The following is a 14,178-nucleotide window of genomic DNA, read 5'->3' on the forward strand; positions in this document are numbered from 1 at the left end:
TAATGAAGTGCTTTGAAAGGCTGGTCATGGCACACAACTCCATCATCCCAGACACCCTGGACCCACTCCAATTTGCATACCACCCCAACAGATCTACAGACAACGCAATCTTAATTCTTAACTCTGCCCTCTCCCACCTAGACTGTGAGGATGCTAATCGACTACAGCTCAGCATTAAACACCATAGGATCCTGAACATCTTGACTGGCCAACCCCAGGTGGTAATAGTAGACAACGCCTCTGCCACACTGACCCTCAACAAGGAGGTCCCCCAGGGGTGTGCGCTTAGCCCCCTCCTGTACTCCCTGTTCACCCACAACTGTGTGGCCATGCACGACTCCAACTCAAAGTTTTCTGATGTCACGACGATGGTCGGCTTGATCACCAATGGCGATGAGTCAGCCTACAGAGGTAGGTATGGTGCCAGGACAACCTCTCCCTCAACGTCAGCAAGACCAATGAGTTGATTGCGGACTTCAGGAAACAGGAGCGGGTGCACACCCCCATCAACATCGGGGCTGCAGTGGAGTGTCAAGAGCTTCAAATTCCTTGGTGTCCACATCACTGATGACTGGTCCTCTCACTCCAGCACAGTCATGAAGAAGGCACAGCAGTGCCTCTTCTCCCTCAGGAGGCTGAAACGATTTAGCACAGATCCTTAGGAACTTTCACAGCTGCTCTATTGAGAGCATCCTGCAACACCCCTCGACCAGAAGGCCCTACAGAGGGCCGTGCGGACGGCCCAGCGTATAACTGAGGGTGAGCGCGCAACCATCCAGGACGTACATGCCAGGTAGTCTTAGAGAGTCCCGGAAAATGTCCAAAGTCTCCAGCCACCTGAGACATGGACTGTTCTCCATGTAGGTAGTCTTAGAGAGGCAAGGAAAATGTCCAAAGTCTCCAGCCACCTGAGACATGGACTGTTCTCCATGCTCTCAGACGGTACCAGTGCATCAAGGCTTAGACCAACAGACTCAACAGCTTCCATCCCCTGGCCATCCCCCTCACACCTACACTGATTATTGATTAGATGTATTACTACCACTACACTGCTTTTCATTGATTGCCATTAGTGCTATCCTATTCATGCTATCCTGCTTCTGATTCCTATTACTCCTGTTCACCTGTATATATTAATATCCATCTGTTATCCTGCTACCGGCCACTTCTATTTTCATGAATATAGTGTACAAAACATTAAGAACACCTCTTTCCATGACAGACTGACCAGGTGAAAGCTATGATCCCTTATTGATGTTACCTGTTAAATCCACTTCAAATCAGTGTAGATGAAGGGGAGGAGACAGGTTAATTAAGTATTAAGTCATGGATTGTGTATCTGTGCCATTCAGAGGGGGAATTGGCAAAATAAAATATTTAAGTGCCTTTGAATGGGATATGGTAGTAGGTGCCAGGCGCACCGGTTTGAGTGTCAATAACTGCAACACTGCTGGGTTTTTCCACGCTTAACAGTTTCCCGTGTATCAATAATGATCCACCACCCAAAGGACATCCAGCCAAATTGACACAACTGTGGGAAGCATTGGAGTCAACATGGGCCAGCATCCCTATGGAACACTTTTGACACCTTGTAGTCCATGCCAACGAATTAAAGCTGTCCTGAGGGAAAGCGGGGTGCAACTCAATATTAGGAAGGTGTTCCTAATGTTTTGTACACTGTATATTACCATAAGTATTTCTATATTCCTGCTACCAGTCACTTTTCAGCCTTGTTTGCACGATTATTAATCCTGCTACCAGTCACTTTCTCTATTCCAGTATATAGAGTCCTCTCTTTTAAAACTAATTATACATTATGGAGTAAACGGGCCATACTGTGTTCGTGCTTCAGCTAACAGCTACAAGCCATCTGTCCTGTAACCTGGGCGACATTCAGGATCCCTAAACTGTTGTGTGGATCCTTCAACAACGCCGAGAGGAGAGTGCAGTTGTCCTGTGTAATAACTGTTACAGGACAGAATCACAAGACATACATATACCTTTGAGACAGGCATACGTAGACATTTTGCAACAACAACATGGTTTATTTAAAGCATAATTCTTATGTTTACATGCACAACTGCAAATACGGTATATAAACATGAGTTCTCAGCCTTGCACTACAAATAAGAAATGTCACATCGTAACACTGATCAAAGCTCATTTGCTCCTGACAAAAATAATATTGCACTTTAAACATCCTCACGCACCAGTCATCTAAATAATATTCCCCTCTTTATATATATATTGCCTGGCTTTGCGCTTGCATTCACACAGTTATTTTTCTCGATGCAGTTCTCATACAGACACACCAGTAAGAAAGTCATCTTAAAAAAAGAAGAGGGCTACAAACGTAACTAATGCTCAGAAAAGGAAATATTCTACATAATACTTGTACAAATCTCAAGATCTTCAAGTGCTTTTTAGAGCAAAAGAAAAGTGTTTTTGATTTATTTTTCAAATAAAATGGCATCTGAGCAGCTACTGCTCATCCTCGTTCTCCTGTCCAGAACCTTCTGAGCGGTCGCCCTCCAAGCGATCTGAGGAAAGGAATGAAAAACAAAGTGTGTAATAAACCCCTGGGTTATGTTCATTAAGGGACACGGAAAACAAAAATGTCCAGGTAATTCTACCCTACTTCAGACGGTTTTCTTCCATTTTGTGTCTAATGAACGCAGCCTAAATTCCATTTCCTACTGTACCTAGCTTGTGGGGTCTGTAGTGGAAGCGTCATAACTGGGTGCTGGTAATTGAGTGAATGAACCAGTTAATCTCCTGGTGGTAAGCGGTTTACTCAGCCCAGGCTCAAGGGTCCCAAAGTACATCGATAAGAACATAAATACTTCCACATGCACTTTCTATTGGTTCATTGGCCAACTGCTTTTCAAAGCACCATTTTAACCAATTCGCAAAAGCCGCAAAATATAACTGAGTGAATGAGCATGTGTACCCGTTCTTATGTGATTAAGGGAGGCCAGCATTCGCAGCATGAAGGATGCTGGGACTGTGATGGTGTTCCTGGTTTCCTCTAGCATCAACTCGTTACGCGTGATCACCTACAGAGAGAATAAGTGTGAGAGAAAGAGAGAGGGTGAAAGAAAGTGAAATATACCAGTGAACCTTGTAGTTGATCTCTGAATTCATCATCTCGGTTGTCATCAAAGAGAATGTGGTTTCTATCACTGACGAGTTGGGAGTGGGACAGGTGAGAGGGAGAGGGGGTGACGAAGGAGAAAGAAGAGGGCATGGGGGGGAGGAGGAGGGAGGATAGAGAGAAGAGAACAGAGAAGGATAGGTAAGCCTCCTGGGGCAAGGCGTCCCCAGTCAGCTGTTGTGACAGCTCATGGAGAAGAGGGGAAGTCCCACACAGTGGGGAATCCACTCCCTCTACTGGATGACAGAAGTGCACCCCAGTCTACTTGCTCGTCTGCCATTAAGATTGAATAAATAATTTACCAAACATACCTCATCAGCTAGGACTCTGTTAAACGATGGAGACACCTCCAGAGGTGACCAGACCTTGATGTCGTAGTCGATCCCTGACGAGGCAAGAACTGGAACAGACAGGAGACGCAAATGATTGGCAATAGGGTATGATACAGTTAAAGGGGGATACCTAGTCAGTTGTACAACTGAAATGTGTCTTCCGCATTTACCCCAACCCCTCTGAATCAGGTAGGGTGTTATTGGCTCTCTACACAAGGCTGAATATGTAGCTAAAAAAACTCACTGGGATCGTAGGGGTGTGGGTATAGTGGTGAGACAAGGGTAGGTGTGTGTGTTACTGGGGTCGCAGGGGTGTGGTTGAGGTGTATCTGTAAGACTAGATGTAGGGATAAGACTAGGGTAGGTGTGTGTTACTCACACCGTTATTGCAATGCGTATGCCTAAGAGTGGTTGGATAGGCTGAGAGTTAGGACAGGGTGGACACCACCAGAGCTTGCGGACAGGCTGTGTGAAGGAAAGGCTGCCTTAAGACTGGCAAGGGGTAGAGTTGAACAGAGGCAGCTGCTGTAAGTGTGTTGCACGCTTTCTCCAAGTTGTAAAAACAAGCAGAGCAGAAACTGGCTACTCTTTAGTTGACTGATGTAACTGGCAAAGTAACTACTGTAACTGGCAAAGTAACTACTGTAACTGGCAAAGTAACTGACTTATTAACAGAAGAGGAAAAAAAACAACTAGTGTTTATTCCCAGTGCTGAGCTAGTAGTGTAACAGAAATGTAACGTTAGCTAATGTTTCACTCCTTCTCGACTGAAGTGAATGAATTAGCTAGCTAGTAGCTACCACAGGCAGTTCAGCTCTAGCCTCTAGCTAGCTCTCAAACTCTAGGTGGCATTCTGCCTTCTCCCTACAGTTTTAAGCAATTTGCGTCGCCCACGACTACTTCAAATCAAATTTTATTGGTCACATACACATGGTTAGCAGATGTCAATGCGAGTGTAGCAAAATGCTTGTGCTTCTAGTTCCGACCGTGCAGTAATATTTAACAAGTAATCTAACAATTTCACAACAACTACCTTATACACACACAAGTATAAAGGAATGAATACGAATATGTACATATAAATATATGGATGAGCGATGGCCGTGCGGCATAGGCAAGATGCCGTAAATGGTATAGAGTACAGTATATATATATATGAGATGAGTAACGTAGGGTATGTGAACATTATATAAAGTGGCATTGTTTAAATTGACTAGTGATACATTTATTACATCCAATGTTTTATTATTAAAGTGGCTAGAGATTGAGCCAGTATGTAGGCAGCAGCCACTCAATGTTAGTGATGGCTGTTTAACAGTCTGATGGCCTTGACATAGAAGCTGTTTTTCAGTCTCTCGGTCCCAACTTTGATGCACCTGTACTGAACTCGCCTTCTGGATGATAGCGGGGTGAACAGGCAGTGGCTCGGGTGGTTGTTGTCCTTGATGATCTTTTTGGCCTTCCTGTGACATCGGGTGGTGCAGGTGTCCTGGAGGGCAGGTAGTTTGCCCCTGGTGATGCGTTGTGCAGACCTCACTACCCTCTGGAGAGCCTTATGGTTGTGGGTGGAGCAGTTGCTGTACCAGGCGGTGATACAGCCCGCCAGGATGCTCTCGATTGTGCATCTGTAAAAGTTTGTGAGTGTTTTCGGTGACAAGCCACATTTTTTCAGCCTCCTGAGGTTGAAGTGGCACTGTTGCGTCTTCTTCATCACGCTGTCTGTGTGGGTGGACCATTTCAGATTGTCCATGATGTGTACGCCGAGGATAGGGGGTGCTCCCTCTGCTGTTTCCTGAAGTACACAATTATCTCCTTTGTTTTGTTGACGTTGAGTGTGAGGTTATTTTCCTGACACCACACTCCGAGGGCCCTCACCTCCTCCCTGTAGGCCGCCTCATCGTTGTTGGTAATCAAGCCTACCACTGTAGTGTCGTCTGCAAACTTGATGATTGAGTTGGAGGCGTGCACGCAGTCATGGGTGAACAGGGAGTACAGGAGAGGGCTGAGAACGCACCACTGTTGAGGATCAGCGGGGTGGAGTTGCTGTTTCCTACCCTCACCACCTGGGGGCAGCCCATCAGAAAGTCCAGGACCCAGTTGCACAGGGCGGAGTCGAGACCCAGGGTCTCGAGCTTAATGACGGGTTTGGAGGGTACTATGATGTTAAATGCTGAGCTGTAATCGATGAACAGCATTCTTACATAGGTATTTCTCTTGGCCAGATGGGTTAGGGCAGTATGCAGTGTGATTGCGATTGTGTCGTCTGTGGACCTATTGGGCGGTAAGCAAATTGGAGTGGGTCCAGGGTGTCAGGTAGGGTGGAGGTGATATGATCCTTGACTAGTCTCTCAAAGCACTTCATGATGACGGAAGTGAGTGCTACGGCGCGATAGTTGTTTAGCTCAGTTACCTTAGCTTTCTTGGGAACAGGAACAAAGGTGGCCCTTTTGAAGCATGTGGGAACAGCAGACTGGGATAAGGATTGATTTAACATGTCCGTAAACACACCAGCCAGCTGGTCCTGCGCATGCTTTGAGGACGTGGCTAGGGATGCCGTTTGGGCCTGCAGCCTTGCGAGGGTTAACACGTTTAAATGTTTTACTCACGCTGGCTGCAGTTAAGGAGAGCCTGCAGGTTTTGGTAGCGGGTCGTGTCAGTGGCCCTGTATTGTCCTCAAAGTGAGCAAGGAAGATGTTTAATTTGTCTGGGAGCAAGACGTCGGTGTCCGTGACGGGGCTGGTTTTATTTTTGTAATCCGTGTTTGAGCCGTTGAATTGCGACTCTACTTTGTCTCTATACTGATGCTTAGCTTGTTTGATTGGCTTGTGGAGGGAATAGCTACACTTGTTTGTTTTTCCGGTCGCCTTGCCATGACTAAAAGCAGTGGTTCTCGCTTTCAGTTTTGCGCAAATGCTGCCATCAATCCATGGTTTCTGGTTAGGGAAGGTTTTAATAGTCACCGTGGGTACAACATCACCGATGCACTTGCTAATAAACTCGCTCACCGAATCAGCGTATACATCAATGTTGTTGTCTGAGGCTATCCGGAACATATCCAGGCCACGTGATCGAAGCAATCTTGAAGCGTGGAATCCGATTTGTCGGACCAGCGTTGAACAGACCTGAGCACGGGCGTTTCCTGTTTTAGTTTCTGTCTATAGGCTGGGAGCAAAATGTGAACTACAATCCCATCGCTGTGTTTTAACATTTAGAAATGTCAATAATCCTTTCGAAACCTATGGCCCTTGTCTTTCATCAGCGGGAAAGAATCCTTCAAATCTGAGATACCTCCTGCAGCCCTGTTGATACTGGAGACATTAGAAGAAACTCTGTAAGATATAATTTATAGCAACTAAGCAATGCATTGCCATTCATGGGAAGGTTGGTTATCCTCCCACAATGTCACAACGGATAACAGAAATGTCAAGTTATGTATCATTAGATTGGATTAATTACAAGGTTAGTCGTATGCTGGGAAATCTGCATAAAGTCTGGATGCCTTATACGGAATACAGTACGACAAAAGGAGTCTGTATTGAAAGCATGCCCACGTCAGGGGAGATACCTATTTAGGCAACCCCTAGCTGCTGGGTTGCTCAGTCTTGGCCCTGGGGGTCTGCCCTCCTGTGGGTAGTCACTCTGGCCTTGGCCTAACACACGTGAAACCAATAATGAATGTTTCAGTAAGGTCCTAAAGCTGAGTGGGGTGTGTTGGGTTGGGGCGCTGCAGGGCGGTGGACCCCTAGGGCAGGACGGGGCGACCCAGCTAAATTTAACAAAAATATAAACGCAAAATGTAGGCCCCATGTTTTATGACTGGAAATAAAAGATCCTATACATTTTCCATACGCACAAAGGGCTTATTTCCTGTTAGTGAGCATTTTTCCTTTGCCAAGATAATCCATCCACCTGACAGGTGTGGCATATCAAGAAGCTGATTAAACAGCATGATCATTACACAGGTGCACTTTGTGATGGGAACAATAAAAGGTCACTCTAAAATGTGCAGGTTTGTCACACAACGCCACAGATGTCTCAAGTTTTGAAGGAGCGTGCAATGGGCATGCTGACTGCAGGAATGTCCACCAGAGTTGTTGCTAGAGAATTGAATGTTAATTTCTCTACCATAAGCCGCCTCCAACGTCGTTTAAGAATTTGGCATTACGTCCAACCGGCCTCACAACTGCAGACCACGTGTAACCATGCCAGTCCAGGACCTCCACATCCAGCTTCTTCACCTGCAGGATTGTCTGAGACCAGCCACCAATCTATAGGCCCTACATGACCCCAATGCATTTAAGAATTACACCATGTCTGGGAAAGTAGAAATGCTGTTCGGTCAGTGGATTTTTGGCCAACTGACAAAAAAAAGTAAACGTTGGACCCTGGCGTGTTTAATATGCAGCCACGGAGTGGCGGCGCATAGGCTATTTATTGTGCTTTGATTGACAAACAGCAAGCTTTAATATTTGTATTTATTATGGATTTGCTGCCAAGGCAGCAGCTACTCTTCTTGGGGTCCAGCAAAATTAAGGCAGTTTATACAATTTTAAAAAATGACAATACATTCACAACACACTGTGTGCCTTTAGGCCCCTACTCCACCACTACCACACATCTACAGTACTAAATTCATGTGTATGTATTGTGCGTATGTTATCGTGTGTGTGTGTGTATGCATGTAGTATATGAAAGGTGTTGAACAGACTGAATAAAGTCGATCTCATATCTTTGCCATTCATAAATCATACAACATAATTATATGTCCATGGTATCGCATCGGGACAAGTAACCATATAGTATTTTCGAAATGTAGTCCATCAGAACTTGCCAGACAGTGACATTAAAGTAAATGACTTGTCAGCAGCCTACCGAAATAGCATCGGTAAGAGAGCCGTTCATTTGGCTTCCTAATTTGCATACTGGTAGTCTTTTGGGGAGATTATCTGCAGATAATTTATGAAAACATTCGATGAAGACGGTGAAATTCTCCTCACTGCAGTGGAGAGTGCGCCTCACTCTGGTCCAAAATATGATAAAAGAAAACAGATTGAATTATTTTAAAAGATATTGATACTGATTTTAATCAAAGTGTTGACAACGGAGTAGTCAATGGCTACTTTCTGTGTAGCAAAGTCCATGTTTAACACCTGCTTCATTCTTCAATCATACCTGTATTGCAGATAGCTGACAAAATACCTCTTTAAGGAAGCCTGTGGAAATCAGCAGACTCTTAAAGGATTATTTAAGTGCCGAGTGCAGTCAAAATTACATTTATCCTGTGTTTTATATCATATTGTACAACAGCTGATAAAACTAACACTGTAAAAGTGTTAACAATTTAATCAGTGTCATTTTCTGGTAGTAGCAGTTTGAAAATACAATCTAGCATTGGAATGTACCAGAGGCCACCAAAATAGAGTTTGTTCGGCATACATTTCTTAACACGGGCCCTGGAAGCATGGTTGGCAACTTTTACTAATTGGCTGGCTACTCCTACTGGTTGTGGAAATCACTGAGAATGTGTTTGTTTCTTATGATTCTATGCTTGATTTTATGTTTTTATAAAAATAAAAAAAATGTGTATGTTAACTATTATTCCTACTATGTTTTGTTACTTTCCCTGTGCCATTTCTGTACATAAGAAAGTATTCTCAGTCAACGGACCTGGAATACAAAATAAATACAACTCACTGGGGTCGTAGGGGTGTGGCTGGAGGCAGTTTACGACGTGATTGTCAGCCTCCAGCAGCATCAGGTGCTCCCCCGTGTGTCTGTCCCAGATGAAGATGTGTCCGCAGTCTGAACCACTCATCACAAAGTTGTTTCCCCAGAAACACGACTCCTTAATCTACAGAAAACACACAAATCATTGGCGTAGATAAATTAACGTTAAATGCATTCAGAAAGTATTCAGACCCCTTCCCCTTTTTCCACATTTTGTTAAGTTACAGCCTTATTCTAAAATTGATTAAATACATTTTTTTTCTATCAGGTTGGATGGGGAGTGTCGCTGCACAGCTATTTTCAGGTTTCTCCAGAGATGTTCGAAAGGGTTCAAGTCCAGGCTCTGGCTGGGCCACTCAAGGACAATCAGAGACTTGGCAAACTCCAAGCAGGCTGTCATGTGCATTTTACTGAAGAGTGGCTGCAGAGGTGGTTGTCCTTCTGGGAGTTTCTCCCATCTCCACAGAGGAACTCTGGAGCTCTGTCAGAATGACCATTAGGTTCTTAGTCACCTCCCTGATCGAGGCCCTTCTCTCCCGATTGCTCAGTTTGACCGTGCGGCCAGCTCTAGGAAGAGTCTTGGTGGTTCCAAACTTCTTCCATTCAAGAATGATGGAGGCCACTGTGTTCTTGGGGACCTTCAATGCTGCAGAAATGTTTGGGTATCTGTGCCTCGACACAATCCTGTATTGGAGCTCTATGGACAATTCCTTCAACCTCATGTCTTGGTCTTTTCTCTGACATGCCCTGTCAACTGTGGGACTTTATATAGACAGATGTGTGCCTTTGCAAATCATGTCCAATCAATAGATTTTTACCACAGGTGGACTCCAATCAAGTTGTAGAAACATCTCAAGGATGATCAATGAAAACAGGAGGCACCTGAGCTTAATTTTGAGTCTCATAGCAAAGGGTCTGACTGTTTTCACTTTGTCATTGTAGGGTATTGTGTGTATATTGACGATGGACAATATTTATTTAATTCATTTCAGAATAAGGCTGTAACGTAACAAAATGTGGAAGAAGTCAAGGGGTCTGAATACTTTCTGAATGCTCTATATACAGTGCCTTGCGAAAGTATTCGGCCCCCTTGAACTTTGCGACCTTTTGCCACATTTCAGGCTTCAAACATAAAGATATAAAACTGTATTTTTTTGTGAAGAATCAACAACAAGTGGGACACAATCATGAAGTGGAACGACATTTATTGGATATTTCAAACTTTTTTAACAAATCAAAAACTGAAAAATTGGGCGTGCAAAATTATTCAGCCCCCTTAAGTTAATACTTTGTAGCGCCACCTTTTGCTGCGATTACAGCTGTAAGTCGCTTAGGATATGTCTCTATCAGTTTTGCACATCGAGAGACTGCATTTTTTCCCCATTCCTCCTTGCAAAACAGCTCGAGCTCAGTGAGGTTGGATGGAGAGCATTTGTGAACAGCAGTTTTCAGTTCTTTCCACAGATTCTCGATTGGATTCAGGTCTGGACTTTGACTTGGCCATTCTAACACCTGGATATGTTTATTTTTGAACCATTCCATTGTAGATTTTGCTTTATGTTTTGGATCATTGTCTTGTTGGAAGACAAATCTCCGTCCCAGTCTCAGGTCTTTTGCAGACTCCATCAGGTTTTCTTCCAGAATGGTCCTGTATTTGGCTCCATCCATCTTCCCATCAATTTTAACCATCTTCCCTGTCCCTGCTGAAGAAAAGCAGGCCCAAACCATGATGCTGCCACCACCATGTTTGACAGTGGGATGGTGTGTGTTCAGGGTGATGAGCTGTGTTGCTTTTACGCCAAACATAACGTTTTGCATTGTTGCCAAAAAGTTCAATTTTGGTTTCATCTGACCAGAGCACCTTCTTCCACATGTTTGGTGTGTCTCCCAGGTGGCTTGTGGCAAACTTTAAACAACACTTTTTATGGATATCTTTAAGAAATGGCTTTCTTCTTGCCACTCTTCCATAAAGGCCAGATTTGTGCAATATACGACTGATTGTTGTCCCATGGACAGAGTCTCCCACCTCAGCTGTAGATCTCTGCAGTTCATCCAGAGTGATCATGGGCCTCTTGGGTGCATCTCTGATCAGTCTTCTCCTTGTATGAGCTGAAAGTTTAGAGGGACGGCCAGGTCTTGGTAGATTTGCAGTGGTCTGATACTCCTTCCATTTCAATATTATCGCTTGCACAGTGCTCCTTGGGATGTTTAAAGCTTGGGAAATATTTTTGTATCCAAATCCGGCTTTAAACTTCTTCACAACAGTATCTCGGACCTGCCTGGTGTGTTCCTTGTTCTTCATGATGCTCTCTGCGCTTTTAACGGACCTCTGAGACTATCACAGTGCAGGTGCATTTATACGGAGACTTGATTACACACAGGTGGATTGTATTTATCATCATTAGTCATTTAGGTCAACATTGGATCATTTAGAGATCCTCACTGAACTTCTGGAGAGAGTTTGCTGCACTGAAAGTAAAGGGGCTGAATAATTTTGCACGTCCAATTTTTCAGTTTTTGATTTGTTAAAAAAGTTTGAAATATCCAATAAATGTCGTTCCACTTCATGATTGTGTCCCACTTGTTGTTGATTCTTCACAAAAAAATACAGTTTTATATCTTTATGTTTGAAGCCTGAAATGTGGCAAAAGGTCGCAAAGTTCAAGGGGGCCGAATACTTTCGCAAGGCACTGTATATATATATATATATACACAGTACCAGTCATTCAAGGGTTTCCTTATTTTTACAATTTTCTACATTGTTGAATAATACTGAACACATCAAAACTATGAAATAACACATATGGAATAATGTAGTAACCAAAAAAAGTGTTAAACAAATCAAAATATATTTGAGATTTTTCAAAGTAGCCACCCTATGCCTCGAGGACAGCTTTGCACACTCTTGGCATTCTCTCAATCGGCATTATGAGGTAGTCACCTGGAATGCATTTCAATTAACAGGTGTGCCTGATACTCAACTAGTCTAAAGAAGGCCAGTTTTATTGCTTCTTTAATCAGAACAACAGTTTTCAGCTGTCTAACATAATTGCAAAAGGGTTTTCTAATGATCAATTAGCCTTTTAAAATTATAAACTTGGATTTAGCTAACACAACGTGCCATTGGAACACAGGTGTGATGGTTGCTGATAATGAGCCTCTGTACACCTATGTAGATATTCCATAAAAAATCTGCCGTTTCCGACTACAATAGTCATTTACAACGTCTACACTGTATTTCTGATCAATTTGATGTTATTTTAATGGACATAAAAAATGAGCTTTTCTTTCAAAAACAAGGACATTTCTAAGTGACCCCAAACTTTTGAACTGTAGTGTATATCTTTCTTACTCTATTAAACCAGGACGAGAGTTCACTTAGCAACAATTGTCACAGTTCTTCAGAGAGTCCTAATAGAATATTTCTCTATATCTGGCCCATGATGAGTTTGTTGCTCTTCGCATGATGTTTTCAGTAGGGGCTCAGGTAGAAGTGAGCTGATCTAGAATCAGCTGTAAAAGAGGGACCAGAAGTAACCGAAGTCGGAAGTGAAGATTAGCGTACCATAGTCCTGGAGTTGCGGTGTCCCTTGTAGACCATTTTGACTGAAGGTCTCCTGATATTCTGGGTCTCGCTCTCCTCCATCTCTCTCCTCTCCTTCCTCCGACGAAACAACTCCTGGATACGGGCCGCAGCAGAGCGTCTGACACACGGCAACAGACGCATCGACACAAAGAGAGACACACAAGTTATATACAGTATTGACAGTTAATATCTTTCACTCTATATCTGCAGAGAGGGAAGTGAATACTAAGCATCTATCTAGCTATCTATCTATCTATCCACTGTACAAAACATTAAGAACACCTTCCTAGTATTGAGTTGCACTCCCACCACCCTTTTTGCCCCCAGAACAGCCTCAATTCGTCGGGGCATGGACTCACAAAGTGTTGAAAGGGTTCCACAGTTGTGTCAAGTTGGCTGGATGTCCTTTGGGCGGTGGACCATTCTTGATACACACAGAAAACTGTTGAGGGTGAAAAACACTGCTGCATTGCAGTTCTTGACACAAACTGGTGCGCCTAGCACCTACTACCATACTCCGTTCAAGGGCACTTAAATCTTTTGTCTTGCCCATTCACCCTCTGAATGGCACACATACACAATCCATGTCTCAAGGCTAAAAAATAATTATTTAACTGGTCTCCTACCCTTCACCTACATTGAAGTGGATTTAACAAGTGGCATCAATAAGGAATTGTATCATTCAGCTGGTCAGTTTATGTAATGGAAGGAACAGGTGTTCTTGTTGTTTTGTACAGTGCATTCAGAAAGTATTCAGACACCTTGACTTTTTCCACATTTTGTTATGTTACAGCCTTATTTTAAAATGTATTACATCTTTTTTCCCCCTCATCTACACACAATACCCCATATTGACAAAGCAAAAACAGGTTTTTAGAAATATTTGCAAATTAATAAAAAATGTAAAACTAAATACAGATTTGAAATTGAGCTCGTGCATCCTGTTTCCATTGGTCATCCTTGAGATTTTTCTACAACTTGATTGGAGTCCACTTGTGGTAAATTCAATTGATTGGACATGATTTGGAAAGACACACACCTGTCTACATAAGGTCCCACAGTTAACAGTGCATATCAGAGCAAAAACCAAGCCATGAGGTCAAAGAAAGTGTAACGTCTGGAGGAAACATGGCACCATCCCTATGGTGAAGCATGGTGGTGGCAGTAACATGCTGTGGGGATGTTTTTTCAGAGGCAGTGACTGGGAGACTAGTCAGGATCGAAGGAAAGATGAACAGAGAAAAGTAGAGAGAAATCCTTGATAAAAACCTGCTCCAGAGCGCTCAGGACCTCAGACTGGGGCGAAAGTTCACCTTCTAAACAGGACAACGACCCTAAGCACACAGCCAAGACAATACAGGACTGGCTTCAGGACAAGT

At 43.5% G+C, this 14,178-nt stretch overlaps 1 protein-coding gene across 15 annotated transcripts in view; it reads right to left on the reverse strand.

The window, feature by feature from the left end:
• Positions 1–2,014: 2,014 nt before the first annotated feature.
• The window catches only part of LOC139380570 (DDB1- and CUL4-associated factor 6-like), a 78,908-nt gene continuing 66,744 nt past the window's right edge, over positions 2,015–14,178 (reverse strand). For 8 of the 15 annotated variants that reach the window (XM_071123361.1, XM_071123362.1, XM_071123358.1 and 5 more), the window contains 5 exons: positions 12,779–12,917; positions 9,181–9,337; positions 3,466–3,554; positions 2,951–3,056; positions 2,025–2,540 (listed from right to left, as the gene is read on the reverse strand). In XM_071123361.1, coding sequence (XP_070979462.1) covers positions 2,482–2,540; positions 2,951–3,056; positions 3,466–3,554; positions 9,181–9,337; positions 12,779–12,917 — 550 coding nt within the window. In that variant the 3' untranslated portion in view covers positions 2,025–2,481. Of the gene's footprint in view, positions 2,541–2,950; positions 3,057–3,465; positions 3,555–9,180; positions 9,338–12,778; positions 12,918–14,178 lie in introns of all 15 variants that reach the window. The other 7 variants (XM_071123360.1, XM_071123359.1, XM_071123356.1 and 4 more) reach the window with 2 other exon arrangements.

This window comes from Oncorhynchus clarkii, chromosome 22 (assembly GCF_045791955.1).
Source record: "Oncorhynchus clarkii lewisi isolate Uvic-CL-2024 chromosome 22, UVic_Ocla_1.0, whole genome shotgun sequence".
Classification (NCBI taxonomy): domain Eukaryota; kingdom Metazoa; phylum Chordata; class Actinopteri; order Salmoniformes; family Salmonidae; genus Oncorhynchus; species Oncorhynchus clarkii.